Source organism: Musa acuminata, chromosome BXJ2-11 (assembly GCF_036884655.1).
Source record: "Musa acuminata AAA Group cultivar baxijiao chromosome BXJ2-11, Cavendish_Baxijiao_AAA, whole genome shotgun sequence".
Classification (NCBI taxonomy): Eukaryota; Viridiplantae; Streptophyta; class Magnoliopsida; order Zingiberales; family Musaceae; genus Musa; species Musa acuminata.
This window is the reverse complement of record NC_088348.1, coordinates 25,786,341-25,803,872: the sequence shown is the minus strand read 5'-3', so window position 1 is coordinate 25,803,872 and position 17,532 is coordinate 25,786,341. Positions and strand designations below refer to the sequence as shown.

Here is a 17,532-nt window from a genome sequence, read left to right as displayed (position 1 = left end):
ACGTTTTAGCCGGGTCCCACATCACGTGGAACTGACGTGGAAGTAAAATTGCATTGGTTATGTAGAGGGTATTATCGTAATTAAACTAACGATGGAGGTGAGCCAACTGACGTGGAAGTACAATTGAATTGGTTCTGTATAGGGTATTATCGTAATTAAACCAACGATGGAGGTGAGCCAACAAACTTCCAAGTCACACCAGCGATGACGATTAGAAGGGAGATGGATTGTAATTTTAGTCAACCAGTTGTCCCCAGGGTGAATTGGTTAGCGAGGGCCACAATATGGCTTCAATGGCCCATTAGAAGCCCATTGATAGAAACAGGGACCCACATGGAGCTCGGCTCACTGTGCACGTGCCGTAGCCAGCGCCTGTCTTTTAGGGTTCTTCTTCCCATCTCTTCCGTGAGAGACCCCCCGCTTGCGACGGCGACAGAGAAGAACGCGAACCAGCCATGGTTCACGTCAGTTTCTACCGCAACTGTAAGCCCTTCGATCTCCACTGTTTAGTCAGTTGATCTCTCCCTAGGGTTTGTCGTTGTTCGGTCTGATTCTTGAAAGCTAGTGTTTTATTGTGTTCCAAAGATCTTTCTTTTACCCCTTAGATTTATGATGTTGGCTTTTGATTTTGACGCCTATGTGTCGTAAACCTTATCGAATGATCTGTTTTGGTAGATGGCAAGACGTTCAAGAAACCTCGCCGCCCGTACGAGAAGGAGCGGCTGGACGCGGAACTCAAACTGGTCGGGGAGTACGGGCTGCGGTGCAAGCGCGAGCTATGGAGGGTCCAGTACGCTCTCAGCCGGATCCGGAACGCGGCAAGGGATCTCCTCACGCTCGATGAGAAGAACCCCCGACGGATCTTTGAGGGAGAGGCCCTGCTCCGCCGTATGAACCGCTACGGGCTCCTTGAGGAGGGCCAGAACAAGCTCGACTACGTCCTTGCCCTCACCGTGGAGAACTTTCTGGAGCGCCGCCTCCAGACGCTCGTGTTCAAGTCTGGAATGGCCAAGTCCATCCACCATGCTCGGGTCCTGATAAGGCAGCGGCACATCAGGTGATCAAACTTTACTATTATGCCTGCTAATGCTCCGGTGCTGTAGAGATATTTGTGCGGAAAGGTCTGTTTTGTATCGTATGTGTGCTTTCATGATTTCATTTCTCGGTGATCTTTTGCCTTTCTACTTTTAGTCAGACGTGACTTGTTAAGGTGTTCTGTCGAGTTAGCTGATTGGATCCTTCCTTCTATTTTTTCATGCCACTTATTTATGTTTTTCTCGTTCTAAATTCGGTGGTTGCTCAAGTAGTTCTTGTTGTTCGAAATATCCACGGCAGAACATATGGAGCAGGTAGTTTATCGATGATGTGAATCGAGTATGATTCCTTCATTCTTCAATTATTTGAGATTTCCTGAACTTAGTTATTGTTGTTGTAGAATGTAATGCATTGTGAACCTGGCTAATGAAAGTCCCAGGTGTATCTCATTGAGGGGTTGGGGTAATAAATATATTCCTAAGACACTTTGCAAAGATTCTAAACCTGTAAGGGTGAATGCATTCTCCTGTTCTCTAAGAAAATTCAAATGTAGCTCCAAGTTCATTCTTATGAAAGATTATCTGCAAGAAGCTGTGATGTTTCTAGTTATACTAAAATTACGTTTTTTTCCTCCTTTCTCTTATTATTTGCCACTATTAGCTGTGATGGTGGAAAATCTGACAGGTACAACTGAGTAGTGAATGTATATTAGGTAGTTTTATTGAGAGAGAGGATAGTGGTACTTAAATGACCTCACATTCTAGGTTGACTGATTTTACTTATTTGTTTAGTTTTTAGATACTTCAGGGTTCTGTTGTTATTGCTTTTTCATTTGGCTTATGATATGGTTTTTATCTTGTGGGTTATTTTGGTTTTGCTTACAAGCATTTGGTTTTGGACCTACAATCTAATCATGTAGATGGATTATTTATCATAATTGTTTTATTTTGAGATATTGGTAGAGGAAGTGCTAAAATGCAACTATTAGCATGAAGAACTGTCATTTGGTAAATGACAATGGATATTTATCTTCTTTAGTATCTGCCATTGACATATGGATGTGTTACTTATTTTGCGAATATAGCTTGTGAAAATCACTGTTAGATGTTGACATTTGTGATTCTTAGAATGTTTACTAGTTTGATAAGAGCATCTTTGACATTGATGGTCTTGTATTATGATTTGTTTTACCTGTAGGTGCTGTAGTATGCTGGACTCTGTATTGTATTATTTAGTTCCTGGAAACAAGCACTTGGTCTTCCATATTGAAGCTATCCATTTTACAATAATCTTTATTTCTTTTACCTTGGTCATGTCAAATAGATTTTTAGTGTTCATATGGTAGTTGTACCTGTCAGATTTTCCATCGAGATCTAGTGAAATCTAACTATATTTTAAATTACTCTATTATTAATTAAATGTTGAGTTGGCCATGATTACAGAGTCGGAAGGCAAGTTGTGAACATCGCATCATTCATGGTCAGAGTTGATTCCGCAAAGCACATAGATTTCTCACTTACCAGCCCATTCGGTGGAGGCCGACCTGGTAGAGTGAAGAGAAAAAATCAGAAAGCTGCTGCAAAGAAGGCAACTGGAGGTGACGGCGACGAGGATGATGAGGAATGAGCAATATGCTCTAGTTATCTCTTTTCCATGTGATCATCATCACATGGATGATTTTTATGTTTCTGCATTTTGGGATATTGGAGCTATCTTTATATTTTGATTTGCTGCCTTGATAGGAGTATTTCGTGTTTGTGTGATGATCTTTCGCATTAGTATTGTCTGGTCATTGTATTTCATCCGAGATTTGATCATATGCTCCTGACTTGTCTGGTATAGAAACTATGCTGTGGATGTTAACGTGATATTTGAACGTAAATGTTACATCGCGTTCTATGGTTTAAAATTTCGGATTATATATATATAATTATTTCAACTCTGTTTAGTGAATTTACTCTTTTTCTATCTTTGAGCTATTTGGATTAGCAAAGAACCTCAGTGATACTTACATTGTTGGTGGTAAATTGTATTCATTTAACATTCGTTTATTAAGAGGGTTCAAAATTTGATCGCATATATATATATATATATTGAAATTTTTTGAGATGTCAGTTCAGGGTTAAGAACTTGGGTATTTTAGTTCCAAAAAGTTTGGCTTTTTTTTTTATCACGTTTTTCAAAAAAAATATTTTTGAAATTAAATTAAGTTCTACTTAATTATAAGATTGGCTCGAAAAAAAAAAGAAAAACTTTTATTAATTATTTTTTATTTTTAAAATAACATCTTAGTAATTTTATGAAATTAAAATTGAAATTAAAATTGAAATTAAATTGAGTTACGCTTGATCATAGAATTTATTTAGATTTTTAAAATTTTAATAATAAATTAACATGAAATCTTGTAAAAATAAAAAAATAGTACTCATCTTAGAATTATGACGAGATAGGTTGATGAAAATTTAAATTGGTTTAGTGAAAATTGATTAAGTTGTACTGTAATTAAGCTAAGTTACACCATCACATGATATATTCAAAAAAAATCTTTAATTTTTATAATTAATTATCATAAAATTTTATAAAAAAGAATATCAAGTTGATAAATTTACATTCGGAATTGAACTAATTTAATAATAGTTCCATTTCAAGAATAGTAATGATTCAATTATCATAATTTTTTTATTAAAAAAAAAATTCTCTTTCTATTATTTAAAAATTTGAGTTAGTTTAGTGGAAGTTGACTTAGTCACACTCGAAATTAAATTAAATTATACTCGATCACAAAATCTATCAAAAAACAAAACAAAACAAAATCTCCCATTTCAATAGAATTTGATTAACGAGTTTTTTTTCTATCATTTATAAAAAAAAGATACCGTTAGAAAAAAGGTGAGTCTTCTCGTTCCTTCCTATCGGTCGTATAGGGTGCTGCGCCTATGCTCTTAAAGGTTATATAATTCGAGAGGCCTATCTTATTTTTCATGTGCATTATTTTTATCTTATAGATTTTACCAACTAAACATAAGGGCGTCCACAATTTCTCTTTTTCAGCTTGAGCTCGGTATGCTCCTGTTATCATAACTTCAATATGAGAGTATAAAGATTCGACTGTCGATATTTTATTCTTTAGAATTAGATGTTTGGTTCCGTTATTTGAGATTCATTGCGGATTATATGAACAACTACGGATATATTTTTTGAAAACTTTTAAGATCCAATCTCATCTTTACTCCTTCAATATGTGGAATATGAATGATAATTTTCTAATACACTCTTTAGCTTATTATATATTGTTAAAATGCTTTGATTGCATTTATTTTGGGGATAATCTAATGACAAGCATTGCAAGCCTGATAGTCTTAAAACGAGTCCGATTGGTTTGCTTGACCAATTAGATACTAATTTGAATTGGCTTCTTGAATCCATTTCATTTCACGTTGCATTGGGCTATAACTCATGTTCTTTGAAAGGACTAATTACATGTTATTACTATGTTTAGTTCTCTTTAGTGTCCCGATCGTTGTATTTTAAAAAGTAACGTTGCATCGCTATAGTTACGAAAATGAAATATATAGATCCATTTACCTTAACGTTATTGGTTTTACCAATATAATACAAAATGGAAAGGTAAAAAAATAATTTTATCATTTCAGTTAGTGATGATGGATAGCATCAATAGTGAGAGATAACGTCGGTGGTGGTGGGTGATGAAATCAAGGGCGCAAGTGATTGTTATGGATAAGAAGAGTGATGGTAAGAGGCGGTGATAAGTCGGTAATTGCATCGATGTTTACATAAATATAGAGCGATGAAAAGATCACTCAATAACTACTTCGACGTTGATGCAAATGTAGTTATCGATGTATGAACGACGTTGATGCAGATGCTACTCGACATTGATGCAAATACAATTGTCGCTCTACATATGTGTCAACAACACTGATACAGATGTTGAGTGACTCTTTCGTCGCTTATAATTATATCAACACTTATAGTTATCGAACGACCCTCACATCTTGTCGTCACTTTTCTCATCTACAATAATTACTCACGATCCCTAGTGATACTGTCATCCGCCACATCAATACCGTTCATTATCATTAACTAAATCATTAAAATTATCTTTTTATCTTTTATTTTTATTTTTTGATAAAATTGATAGTGGTATAGTAAATGGGTATGGATATTTGATTTTCATAATTATAAAAATATCAATATAATTTTTTTAAAATAGAAAATCGAAATACTAAATATCGAAAACTACATAATTACTTAGGTCATGTGTAATTAGCCATCCACGAACAATCGGTACGCTTTGGTAATAACCTTGAGCCGAGACACAACTGAACCGAATCGCTCGTAACCCTTCGGTCATTGGCTTCCGCCTACGACCCCTCGATCCGGTGCCTCCTCAGGCGGCTTGCTTCTCGGACGGTCATTCCACGCCGATTCTGCCACCGCCGAACACTGCTGCTTTCTCCTCAATTGCCCTTCCAAACCCGAAATCGAGATCGAAGTAGGGTTTGGACGGGCATGGCGACTCGAGATCCGGTGATGACGCACTGGTTGCGCATGTTCTTGCTTTTCTTGGTTTTAGTCCCTCTAACTTCGTCTTCGCCTTCGTCGTGGGCGACGATGCACAACAACAATTGGGCCGTCTTGGTCTGCACCTCCCGCTTCTGGTAACCCCAAAAATAGTTACTTTGTAGTCTCCGCCTTATTCATTTTTTGATCTACACATGCAGATTCAACTTGAATGTTCTGAATTCCTTCATTGGTGCAAGTTTATAAGATATCTTAAATGGTCAAAGCCTTACAGTAGAAAAAATGGATCCATTCTGAATATGTACCTGAAATCAGAAAAATGATAAGATGCCTAGGGTTTTATTGTAGAAGAAGAGGAAGAAAAGGGATGATCACTTCGAGGGGATCGACCTCCTTGATCACTTCGAGGCGATCGGCCTCCTAGGGTTTGTCAAAAGACTGGAATAAGATTTTATTGATAAGTGGAAAGAAACATATGCATCCATATTTATAGAGTTCCACCCCTGAGTCCATCAGAACTTGGACTAAATAAATAAATATCAAATAAATCCTTATCAGACTCTTACTGAACTATACAAACTCAATAAAATATTATTCAAAGTTATAAAATAAATAGATCCTAACAATTCCTCTCCCTTCAAATCAGCCTTTTCCTCAAGGCTAAACAACATCAAACTTTGGGAGCTTCTCTTTCAGCACTTCAGTCAGAGAATATCTGCGGTGTATTACAACCCGTTGATCAAGTAAGTACAGTCTCCACTTCTTGATAGTGTAAGTAATAGGTCGGCCTTTCGGTGTAGTAGTCATTGCAGTCTTCTAAAGAACCCTCTCTATTCGATGGCTAGTGGCAGTTGTGACCTTACTTCCACGTCTTCCCTTTAGGATCATCTGCTTTCAATTAATAAAAAACTATATGATTAGTTTAGAAAAATTCCAAGAAACATCACTCAGGGTTGATAGCCATTTAATTCCAAGCACCACTTTGAAGTCTTCTAAGGGTAGCAAAAAGAAATCCATAAGGCCCTATATAATCAATTTTATCTTTGAACATTTGCTATCACAAGTTAAAATCCGTCCATCAGTGACCTTTACTTCGAATTTGTCACAGCCTTCAATGTGGTAGGTCAATCGGTTGACAACCTTACTGTCCATAAAATTGTTAGTGCTACCAGTATCAATCAAAACTATAACATGCTGATGTTCTAAAGTTCCTCCAACTTTCATAGTTTGCGGGTTAGAGTAGCCGACTAATGCATGCACTATATGTATGACAGGTCTAACATCTTCATCAGAATCTATGCCTTCATGATCGGAGTCCACATTGTCAGCTTCTAGCTCCTCCCCGATTGGTTCAATCATCAGAAGTTGCTCTTGTTTACATCGGTGCTCTTTACTCTACTTTTCATCACAGTGCCAGCACAAACCCTTCGTTGATCTTTCCTTGAGTTCTTCTCGGGTTAGTCTTGGGTGTTAAGGTTTCTGTTGGGAATAGATGGGGTGGGTGGCTTGCTAATCATTTGTTTGTTGTCACTTCTGTTTCGACGATTCTCCCTGCTGATTTTTTCCTCGGGCAAACATGCAAATAAGATTGTGACTGTCATAGTGCGGGGTTGGCGAGCTTTGACTTCACACCGAATATCTGGATTAAGTCCTTCAATAAATGTTCCCACCAGTTGTCGTTCGGACCAATCTCTGGCTGGATTTGACAATCGTTCAAATCTGCTATGATATTCTAGCACTGTAGAAATCTAACGAATTTTAGCGAGCTACCCATCAACATTCTCATATTCAGATGGTCCAAAGCAAACGAGAAGCTCTCTCTTGAATTGCTCTCACGAGGGGACCCTGTGGCATATTTCGTACCAATCATATCATTGTATTGCATCTTCATCTAGTTGGATTGAAGCTATTTCCACATTAGATTCTTTTGGAGTTCTGTGAAAATCGAAATTTTTTTTTGTCCTAGAGATCCAACTGGTCGGATCTTCATCTTCCCATCTTGAGAATTCCACCTTCATGCGTGGGTAGCTTGTGTCCTGTTCTTGGATCCTTTTTCCCGTGTCTCCAGATCGGTACAACGTAAGATTTGAACTTTCATCTTGCTGAAACTTGCTGAAGCTCTCCAATAGGCTCTTTTTGAAATCATTAAGGGTTTCTTACAGTCGATTCTCAATCCTACTTTCCAAGGCTTTTAGTTGGGCTTTTACTGTGTTGTCGGTAGCCATTTGCGTAACACTGCAGATATATAATCCCCAACTCCTATTTTTGATGTCAAGTCAAGGGCATCAGCACTGCCCTATTCGATGTTGCTGTTGTGACGCTAGTTGCTGGCAACGTTGTGGGAGTTAAGGGTTGCTGCGAGGATGTCGATGAAGCCCTAGGCACTTAGAGGTTGGGAGGCAGCGATGGTGGCGCAGTTGGGAGCACGTCACTAATGTCTCGCTGCGGTCGCTGCTGCCAAGGGCTGGGAGGCAGCAATGGTCGCTGTGTGGAGGGATCGCTGTTGCTAAGGGCTGGGAGGCAGCAATGGTTGTGCGGTTGGGAGCAGCGTCGCCGAGGGTTCGTTGTGGTCGTTGGGAGGTAGTCGCGACGGGACGAGACGCTGGTGACCATGCGGTTGGGATGGGCGCTAGCGATCTTGGCTGAGGGCGACGAGGGGTGGTCCATTTGCTGGCCGGGAAGAAGGTTGTGGGAGCGTCAAGGGTTAGGAGCAGTGGTGGTGGCCCTTTCTCGCTTAAGCGGGATGGGGCGGCTACCAGTGGCAGTTGCTAAGGGCTAGGAGGCACGCTGTTGGAAGGGATGAGGAACTATAGCGAGATGCCGAGGATTAGGAGCAGCGGCGGTGGCCCTTTCTTGCTCTAGCGAGATGGGGTGGCTATCGACTTCTTTTTTTTTTAATGATGATGGCTGTGGTGAGTGTTGTGAGAAATTGCAGCGAGAACACCGAGGATCGCTGCTCTGATACCAAATGATAAGATTCTTAGGGTTTTATCGTAGAAGAAGAGGGAGAAAATGGATAATCATTTCAAGGGGATCGGCCTCCTAGGGTTTGTCAAAAGACTGAAATAATATTTCATTGATAGGTTAAAGAAAATAGATACATCTATATTTATAGAGTTCCACCCCTGAGTCCATCAGGACTTGGACTCTTAATAAATAAATAAATATCAAATAAACCTCTAATCGACTCTTACTGAACTAGACAAACTCAATAAAACATTATTCAAAGCTTAGAAAATAAAGAGATTCTAACAAAAGGCATAATCATCACTATGATTTGGGAGAAGAAATCAGCAACCTTCTCCCAGGTTGTGGTTTGTAGGACTCATCTGGATTTAATTTGAACCATCATATTAATTGCTTCTCCCATCTTACAATTTGGTGATGTTTCTTAAGAGTTCCTTCATGTTCAAGATTTACAACAAGGTTAACATGTAAACTGCAGTTTTATAGAAGAAGATAGCCCGATTATGTTTAGCATCATTAAAAAAGGGCAGCATCCATAATACATGAGCAGTCAAGACTCTCAGGATCATAAGTTAACACTATTAAAATGATTTTTTCCTTGATCCAGAAATCTTGAATTCAATCATCAAAAAATTGAAAATGTAAACCAAGGCGTTATTCGCAAAGCTTATATAGGTTACCAACTGGGTTTTGACTGATGCCTCTTAATTTCAGTCTCCAATTGGGTAAGCATTTACCAAGAGCTTCTTGTGAATTCAGATGCCATTCATGGATAGCCGTTTTTCTAACAGTAAGTTATTTGTATTTAACTTCTGAAATGATAGTCACTACATAATTAATACTAAGCAATTAACTTTTGGAGATTGAAGCATTTGCTGTGGCAGTGCCTTTTTCTCAATCTTCCATGCTTAGGACTCATTATTCATGTGGTTCACTTATCATGAATTGTGACATAGAGCACATACCTTTTATGTTTTGTGCGCAAGCACACTTCCTTACATTCATCAACCCAACTCTTTCTTTTAGTTTGTTGTTTGATATAACAATCCTCTCATTTTTACCAGGTTCAACTATCGACATATGGCCAACACTTTATCTTTATATAGGTGAGGTGGAAGCATATACTACTCTTAGAATTTTTTTGTCTTGATCTTTATAGCTTGCTCAGGTGCATGGTTTATTCTGTTTCTCTCAGGACAGTGAAGCGTCTGGGAATACCAGATGAAAGAATAATACTGATGCTGGCTGATGACATGGCTTGCAACGCTAGAAACAACTACCCTGCTCAAGTTTTTAATAATGAGAATCACCAGCTTAATTTGTATGGGGATAATGTTGAAGTGAGTCTTGGGTTCCTTCTAGTCATTTAGTGGTTCTTAATTTGCATTAGAGAATTTTAATTACCTCTGCTATATTTGACAATTAATTTCACATCCAAATTTCATATTGATTAGTGACAGCTTGGTATTTTTCGATAAGCCAATTGGAGTAAACAGAATTTAGATGCTGTTTGACATTTACCTGGAAAATTAGAAAATTTGGTAAATAAAGTATAGAAAATGAAGGAAAATAGGCTGGAAATTTATGAAAAGGGATTAAAACCCTATGTTTTGTTTCTAGAAAAAAACTTAATAAACAAAAGCTATATATTGTTTTTTAACTAACCAAAGACATGGAAATTAGTATTCCTGGTATTTGGTAAAACATTTTTCCTTCTTTCGTGCAGCCGATCTTAATACAGGAAGCAATGAAAAAGAAGTAAGCCTGGATTAGATTGCTCAATTGCTCTGCTTATAGTTTAAAAGGAAAAAAGAGAAGGGAAGCCATCAAAACAATTGCTGATACCTCAATTCACATTTAAGTTATCAAGCCCTTTTCTTTCTCTACCTCAATAACAATATAATGTTTTCTTGTCTAACAATTTGGAAATCATTTCTACTGTTATTGTTGAGGTTGATCTAGACTAACTCTATTGTTTGGACTTTTTTATTTTTTTAAAAAATGCTCTAACCTTCACTATCATAACACCTATTGCCTCCTTTCTGCAAGTTCTTGATTGATTGTATTTACCCTTTTATGTGTTTCTAGCTTCAGTTGGTGTGTCAGCATGTTCATTCACCTTCTACTAGAAGTTGCAATGATCTATATTGACTTTTAACTGAAGTTTAATAACCCAGACTTCGTAAATATTAATTCATTTTAAAGATAAAATCTCACGCCTACTATTAATCAGAAGATGGCATTAGAGATCTGAGTAGCTATGGTTTTGGACTCCGGTTTACTTGGCAATAAAAATGGATCTCACTGAAGATTTGAAAAGAGTAATTTCTAATGAATTTCCTATAATATCAGCCTGCTAATAGTATCTGCCCATCCTTTTTAAAGATGACTATTATGTCGCATGCAAGCATATGTTTGTAAAACAAAGATGGAGACTTCGTAAAATTATGGAAACTATAAATTACTAGTATAATCTGTGTGAAATTTTGAACAGATATATGATGTTCCTCTAGAAGGGAAAACAACTTTAACATGATAAAAGATTAAAAGCAACATACAGGTGCATAGAAGAAAAATAATCTTGAGCTATTGAGTGAAGAAGAACTGGAGATTTTATGTCTTTAAAGAGATTGATTCATGAAAACAGTGATGAGAAGTGAAGTTGGCAATATGATTATTTGTTCTTCCTTGTGTAGTTGTCCATTGTAATACAAAGACTTTTAAATGCTTGCTTTTTTACCCTTTAGGTTGACTATCGAGGTTATGAAGTGACTGTTGAAAATTTCTTGAGAGTGCTGACCGGGAGGCACGATCCTGCTGTGCCAAGATCAAAGCGTCTTTTAAGCGATGAAGGAAGCCACATTCTCTTGTATATGACTGGGCATGGAGGAGATGAATTTCTAAAGTTTCAAGACTCCGAAGAACTTCAGAGCCATGATTTAGCTGATGCAGTGAGGCAAATGAAAGAGAAGAGTAGGTTGTAAATTCAAGTGCTTATGTCCTTCCAGCTAGTACTAAATTCTTTCATTTCTAGTTTCAACTTCCAAGAAGTTGTTATATTTAATAAACTTAAGTTTTCATTGTTAACATCTTACATATTGCTTGTGATATCTTATGGCTTTATTCTTGCTTCATATTGGAGTTCTCTGACTTTTTCTTTATGCTACTCTGCAAAAATCATTCACCAGATTCAAGGAGCTGCTTATAATGGTTGACACCTGTCAAGCTGCAACTCTTTTTTCTCAGGTTTACTTTGTCTCCCATGTACATTTACAGTAACTAAAAAATAATGACTAAACTTTGTTATTCTCCATTTTTGTCAAATTCCAGAAGGTTATTCTGTCAATAGGGTTATTAATCAAGTTTTAAATTCTAATGCAATCAATAATTTAACAAAGATTAGATATTTTCCAGAAGTTGAACCCATGTAATTCTCTTTTCCTGTTCCTCAAGTTTTCCCCCTTTTTCCCTATGGTTTTTCGCTTCTTGGTGGATATTATTGTTGTGTAATGGCTTGGCTGGAAGATTTATACCCATAGAATGAATTTCTTGTAATATGTGGTTCACTGTGTATATAAGTCAGAACACGCTTATGCTGACATGTCATGAACAAGTCATATGCTGGAGAAGTGGTGTTTTGCTCAGACATAATATCTCCATAATGTTCTTTTCCCAGAACTTGTCTAATATTAGGTGTCAATATTAGTGTTTGTGGTGGCCCATGCAAAGGATTTATCCAGCCGAAACAGACAAACAAATAAATCAGTAAAAATGAACTTTTTCCAGATTAGTGGGAGGGACACTAGATGTAGCTCAAAATTGGAAACTCCATGCCTTTAAGAGAGTTGTGATTGCAATATCTTATGATGTTATCCAGCCACCCTTGGTAATGGTTGGAAGAAGAAACACAGGAATTCGTTACTGTTCTTGCTTATGCCCTGGCAAATAAATGTCTCTGAGTTTCTCTTTTGGATGGGACGTGGATAGCCTAGATACACATTGAACTTTCTGCTATCATTCAGAAAATCAAAAGAAATATGTTTTAGTTTACACTATCTCGTTTAAGATTCTTGACAAAATTCTTGGTTTCTGCAGCTTCAGTCACCTGGTGTTTTGGCTATCGGGAGTAGTATGAAAGGTGAAAATTCGTACTCTCATCATCTTGACTCTAATGTAAGACAATTCTTCTGATTCCATTCAGTTCTGTAAGAATACTTTGCTGGTTTTAGTTCAGATCTGAGCTTAAGCTTCATTCCTGTTTCTTGGTTTCAATCAACTGTATCTTAGTTTCTATATGCCTTTCACAGATTGGTGTGTCAGTTGTGGATAGATTCACTTTTTACACCCTTGCATTTTTTGAGAAGCTGAATATGTACAGTAATGCATCATTGAGAAGGTATGAATCTTGTTTAAGCCTTCTATAACTCTGCATATTGCATCTTTCATTATGTATAACTTATGACAGTTTACCAATATTCTTCAAACTGTGTGGCAGTTTCTTCTTTATATTTTAATGAGTTACTTTGTAATTTTTTTATAGTTCTGAAGAGACAATCCCACCACCAAAGAGCTAAAGAACTGATATTCAATAACTTTGTAATATCGTGTTGGTGTTAATATTAATGCCTGATTTGTTATTGATATCCAAAAATTCCACTACTATCATGGATCTATTTTCTTAATTAGTCAAAGAGGAACATCAATCATCCAATTATTAAAAATAATTTTTTTTGTAGAATGCTTATTTTCTTGCATGAAAAAAATGCAAGGCAGATATAACATAGATGCCAAAAATTTAATATGGGAAAAAGATGTCTTGAACTGAAATTGAGCTATAAAAGGAAAATTTGTCTAGTGTTGGTAATAGAGCAGGAAAGAAAAATAAAGAATTAGGTAAAGAAGAATGCTGATGTTGCATACACTTGAAAACCTAAATACTGGTTTTAAGTGCCTGTCACTTCGAGGATTTGGTGACAAGCAGGACAAGATTCATGCTTCACATGCAGGGCATGTCTAATAAATATGGACATAGATGGGTTACCAAATGTCAAAAAGGTAGTGCTAGTGAAAGTATCAGAAAAACTAGTTAACTCCTTTGTTCCATGTTAAGACATTATTTTTCTTTGACTCATCAGATGGATCATTGTTGACCTACACTGGACATTATGGTTTTTTTTCCCATTATTGTCTCTTTTTTTGTTGAATTTGTGAATGACTTTGTTTCCTTGTCAATTATATTGAATATGTCCGAATGAATATATTTTGACATAATAGCAATCAAGAGCATCTTCTCATGCATACTTTATTTATTAGTACCTGTTTTTGTATTTGCAGCCTTTTCAATTCATATAACCCTAGTCTGTTGATGTCTACGGCATACTACAGAATGGATCTATATCAGCGACCATCGAGTGAGGTATTTTTTGAATTAGCCACCTTGAACAAGTGGGTGCTTTTATTTTCTCTTTTGATGTTAAAGCACTTTGAATGTTTAATTGGTTGGATGGGACGAGACAGCTTGGTGTTTTGTGTGTGCTTCACCTAATTTTTGCTATGGACATGACAAGGTACCTGTGACAAGCTTTTTTGGGTCGGTCATGAAAACAGTTCACACCGATGCAGCATATACAGGCGTGTCCATGCCATCTGAAATGGAAGGATCACTGTTTATCGAAGATGGTGAGCATCACAGAATAATGCTTGAAAAGGAACCTAACCAGGAGAACCTTGGCAATGAGGAAGCAAAGGTGTGTTCCTTGCGATAACCTTCTAAGTTTGAAGATTGGATACTCCTTAACAAATTGGATTCCTCAGGAGGTGCATTGTCCTTACCATGCATGGTTGAAGACTTTACAAGGGAGGTTGGATGATACCGTTGCTGATATACTCTTGCGATATGGTTTCGGGACGATGATTCTTTTGCTGGCAATATCATCTTGGTTGTCATCGTAAGCAGCATGTATGCAGCTTATCAGCTCTTATGCCATAAAGGCACCACCACTAAAAATGCTCAAGGACAGACAAAAAGGAAGGTTTCTATCTGAGACAACTTTGCATGGGTTGATCGAGCTGGGTATGTATACTCTTCGAAGCCTCCAGATACTTACATAGCTACGTCTCTGCCGGGGCTTTTCTTGCTGGGTTGTGGTAGAACGAGTCGTTTGGATTGTTGTTAGTTCATTGTTGAGAGGGTTTTATGACTTTGAAGCCTTGTGGCTTATATATATATATATATATATATATGTATGTGTATATGTATGTATGTATGTATATATGTATGTTTGTATATATATGTATATATATATATGTATGTATATATGTATATATATATATATACATACATATATACATATACATATACATACATATATACATATACATACATATATATATATATACATATATATATATATGTGTATATATATATACATATATATATATATACAAAAAATAAACCATGATTAAAGCATGAAGTACGAGTGGAACTAAAGTCCTGCACTTTTAAAGTAGTTAAAGATGGAATTAAAGTCAATGTAGATATTACTTAAGATAGTTTAGCAATTAGAGGAGGAAAGAAGATCTATTCGATCATGAATTTCTGAGAAGTTCTATTCGATCATGAATTGTCCGTTAATTTATGCGCTTAAATTAAAATTATTTTGTTACACACTCTGCCAAATAATATAACAACTGTGTATTTAAACTCCTATCGTGAATTAAAATCCACACTATGATACTTCGCACATATATGATAATTACTCGTGTCTTTTCATAAGTAGGATTTGGATAAATATCTTTGAGATGAAAAAGGTGTTATTTGCACAAAGATTAAGATTGAGATTATCTTTTTGCACCTTAGAGGATGCGAAGGAAGTTTGTGAATGCTTTCCTTGTCATAATGGATAAGAAGAAATTTTGTGTTTTCTTATTTTAAATCATGCTTTCCTTGTCATAATGGATAAGAAGAAATTGTGTTTTTTTATTTTAAATCTTCGTCCACGTAAACAGATTGGTATTAAGTGACTTGGATCTCATGTGACAATCACGTGTCAGCCGACAATAGATTCTCTATCATTTATACCTCTTGAAAGCTTGCTTCAGGAGGGGTTTGAAGTGCGTCATTTAGTTCGTTCGACGTGGGAGTGTTCAGATCTTGTCTTGTGGGCTTAGTTTTCTTGATTCAAGTGTTTTGGTTGTGTTGGGCTTATGTTGTTGTCATAGCAAATTTCGCTTGGCGCGAGTCGGATTCATCGACTTGCACGCCTCGAGCACATATTGCATTGCATCTTCGTCGTGATAGATTTCTCTTGGCATAGGTCGGGTTTCTCGATTTACACGTCTCGGGCGTATCAAGGCCTCCACTGTAGTGGATCTCATGTGGGTCAGGTTTTATCGACTCAAGGGTCTCGGATGCATTTAGCCTTGTACCTCCGTCATAACATATCTCCTCATGTGAGTTAGGTTTTCCCAACTCACGGGTCTCAGGTGTATTTGGCCTTGCGTCTTCGCCAAAACGAATTTATCTTGGCATGGGTCGGTTTTTCTAACTTATGCATCTTAAGCGCATTTGGCTTTACGTCTTCATCATAGCGGATTTATCTTGGTGCGGGTCAGGTTTTTCTAACATGCATGTTTCAGACACATTTGGCTTTGCACCTCCATCGTAGTGGATTTTTCTTCACAGGATCAGATTTTCTCGACTTACGCATCACAAGCGCATTTGGCGTTGCACCTCCACTGTAGTGAATTTCTCTTCACGTAGGTTGGGTTTTTTTGACTCACGTATCTTGGGTGCATTTAATCTTATGCCTCCATCGGAGTAGGATTTATCTTGGCGCAGGTCAGGTTTTCCCGACTTACATGTCTCAAGCTCATTTGGCCTTATGCCTCCGCCATAGTAGATTTATCTTCACATAGGTCAGATTTTTTTTATTCACACATCTTAGACGCATTTGGCCTCAAACTTCCGTCATAGTGGATTTCTCTTCACGTGGTTTCAGTTTTCCTGACTCATGCATCTTGGGCGCATTTGGCATCGTGCCTTCATCATAATGTATTCATCTTCGTATGGGTCAAGTTTTCCTGATTTATGCATCTCGGGCACATTTGGCATTGCGCCTCCATCGTAGCAGATTTATTTCAGTACAAGTTAGGTTTTCCCGACTTACGCGTGTCTCACACATTTGGCCTTGCATCTTCGTCATTGTGGATGTATCTTAATATGGGTTGGGTTTTTTCGACTTATGCATCTTAGACACACATTTGGGCTTATGCCTTCGCCATAGCAGATTTCTCTTCAAATGGGTCGGGTTTTCCTAAGTTATACGTCTCGAGTGCATTTGGCTTTGCGCCTCTGCCTTAGTGGATTTATCTTCACAAGAGTCAAGTTTTAGCAACACACATCTCAAGTGCATTTGGCCTTGAGCCTATGCTATAGTGGATTTCTCTTCAGTAGGACATGACTTTTGTCATGGTAAGCTTCAAGTCCTCCCTCCATCATAGCGGATTTCGAGTCCTCCCACTAAGGCGAGCTTCAATTTCTCCCTCTACTGTAGCAGATTTCGAGTCCTCCCACTGTGGTAGGCTTCATATCCTTCCTCCTTCGTAGTAGATTTAGGATCCTCTTGTCGTGGCGGGTTTCAATTTCTCCCTTCGCTTGGAAGATTTCAGGTCCTCTCACCATGGCAGATTTTGGGCCCTCTCAGCGTGACGAATTTCTCTTTATACGGGTTGGGTTTCCTAACTCACGCACAGTAAATCTTGGGACATTCTAACCAAAGCTATCCTGATTAAAACGTTAAGTGTTTCCTAACCAAAGCTATCCTTTAATTAGAATTTCTCTTTATACGGGTTGGGTTTCTTAACTCTCGGCCGTGGATGATGTTGATTTCGAGCGACACATGGTGACGCTCTTCGTCGGAGACATTGCATTAGATCTCATCACCGATGATGGTCTTGGCAATGGACTAGAGGTCGAGCTGGTCG

The 17,532-nt window shown here is 37.5% G+C and overlaps 2 protein-coding genes across 3 annotated transcripts; both read left to right on the top strand.

Annotated features, from left to right (window-relative positions):
- Positions 1 to 344: 344 nt before the first annotated feature.
- LOC103971559 (small ribosomal subunit protein uS4y) lies at positions 345 to 2,974 on the top strand. The gene is made up of 3 exons (XM_009385614.3): positions 345 to 483; positions 676 to 1,057; positions 2,478 to 2,974. Exons 1-3 carry the CDS (start codon positions 456 to 458, stop codon positions 2,659 to 2,661), a joined length of 594 nt encoding a protein of 197 aa, XP_009383889.1. The 5' UTR covers positions 345 to 455; the 3' UTR covers positions 2,662 to 2,974.
- A 2,369-nt stretch (positions 2,975 to 5,343) lies between these two features.
- On the top strand, positions 5,344 to 14,750 carry LOC135626459 (uncharacterized). 2 transcript variants are annotated; one of them, XM_065131768.1, is made up of 10 exons: positions 5,344 to 5,717; positions 9,612 to 9,653; positions 9,743 to 9,887; positions 11,295 to 11,524; positions 11,736 to 11,793; positions 12,643 to 12,720; positions 12,855 to 12,943; positions 13,882 to 13,963; positions 14,115 to 14,294; positions 14,362 to 14,750. In XM_065131768.1, the coding sequence occupies exons 1-10, from the start codon at positions 5,569 to 5,571 to the stop codon at positions 14,497 to 14,499; spliced, it is 1,191 nt and encodes a 396-aa protein (XP_064987840.1). In that variant the 5' UTR covers positions 5,344 to 5,568; the 3' UTR covers positions 14,500 to 14,750. The 2 variants fall into 2 exon arrangements, with proteins under 2 accessions (XP_064987840.1, XP_064987842.1); XM_065131770.1 differs by lacking the exon at positions 5,344 to 5,717 and adding an exon at positions 9,235 to 9,337.
- The last annotated feature ends 2,782 nt before the right edge of the window (positions 14,751 to 17,532 follow it).

Coding starts and splice junctions, on each gene's coding strand:
- LOC135626459 (XM_065131768.1), top strand. CDS start 5,569: ATGGCGACTCGAGATCCGGTGATGACGCACTGGTTGCGCATGTTCTTG. Junction 11,794..12,642: donor CTGCAACTCTTTTTTCTCAG/GTTTACTTTGTC, acceptor TGGTTTCTGCAG/CTTCAGTCACCTGGTGTTTT. Junction 13,964..14,114: donor ATCAGCGACCATCGAGTGAG/GTATTTTTTGAA, acceptor GGACATGACAAG/GTACCTGTGACAAGCTTTTT.
- LOC103971559 (XM_009385614.3), top strand. CDS start 456: ATGGTTCACGTCAGTTTCTACCGCAACT. Junction 484..675: donor CGTCAGTTTCTACCGCAACT/GTAAGCCCTTCG, acceptor CTGTTTTGGTAG/ATGGCAAGACGTTCAAGAAA. Junction 1,058..2,477: donor ATAAGGCAGCGGCACATCAG/GTGATCAAACTT, acceptor CCATGATTACAG/AGTCGGAAGGCAAGTTGTGA.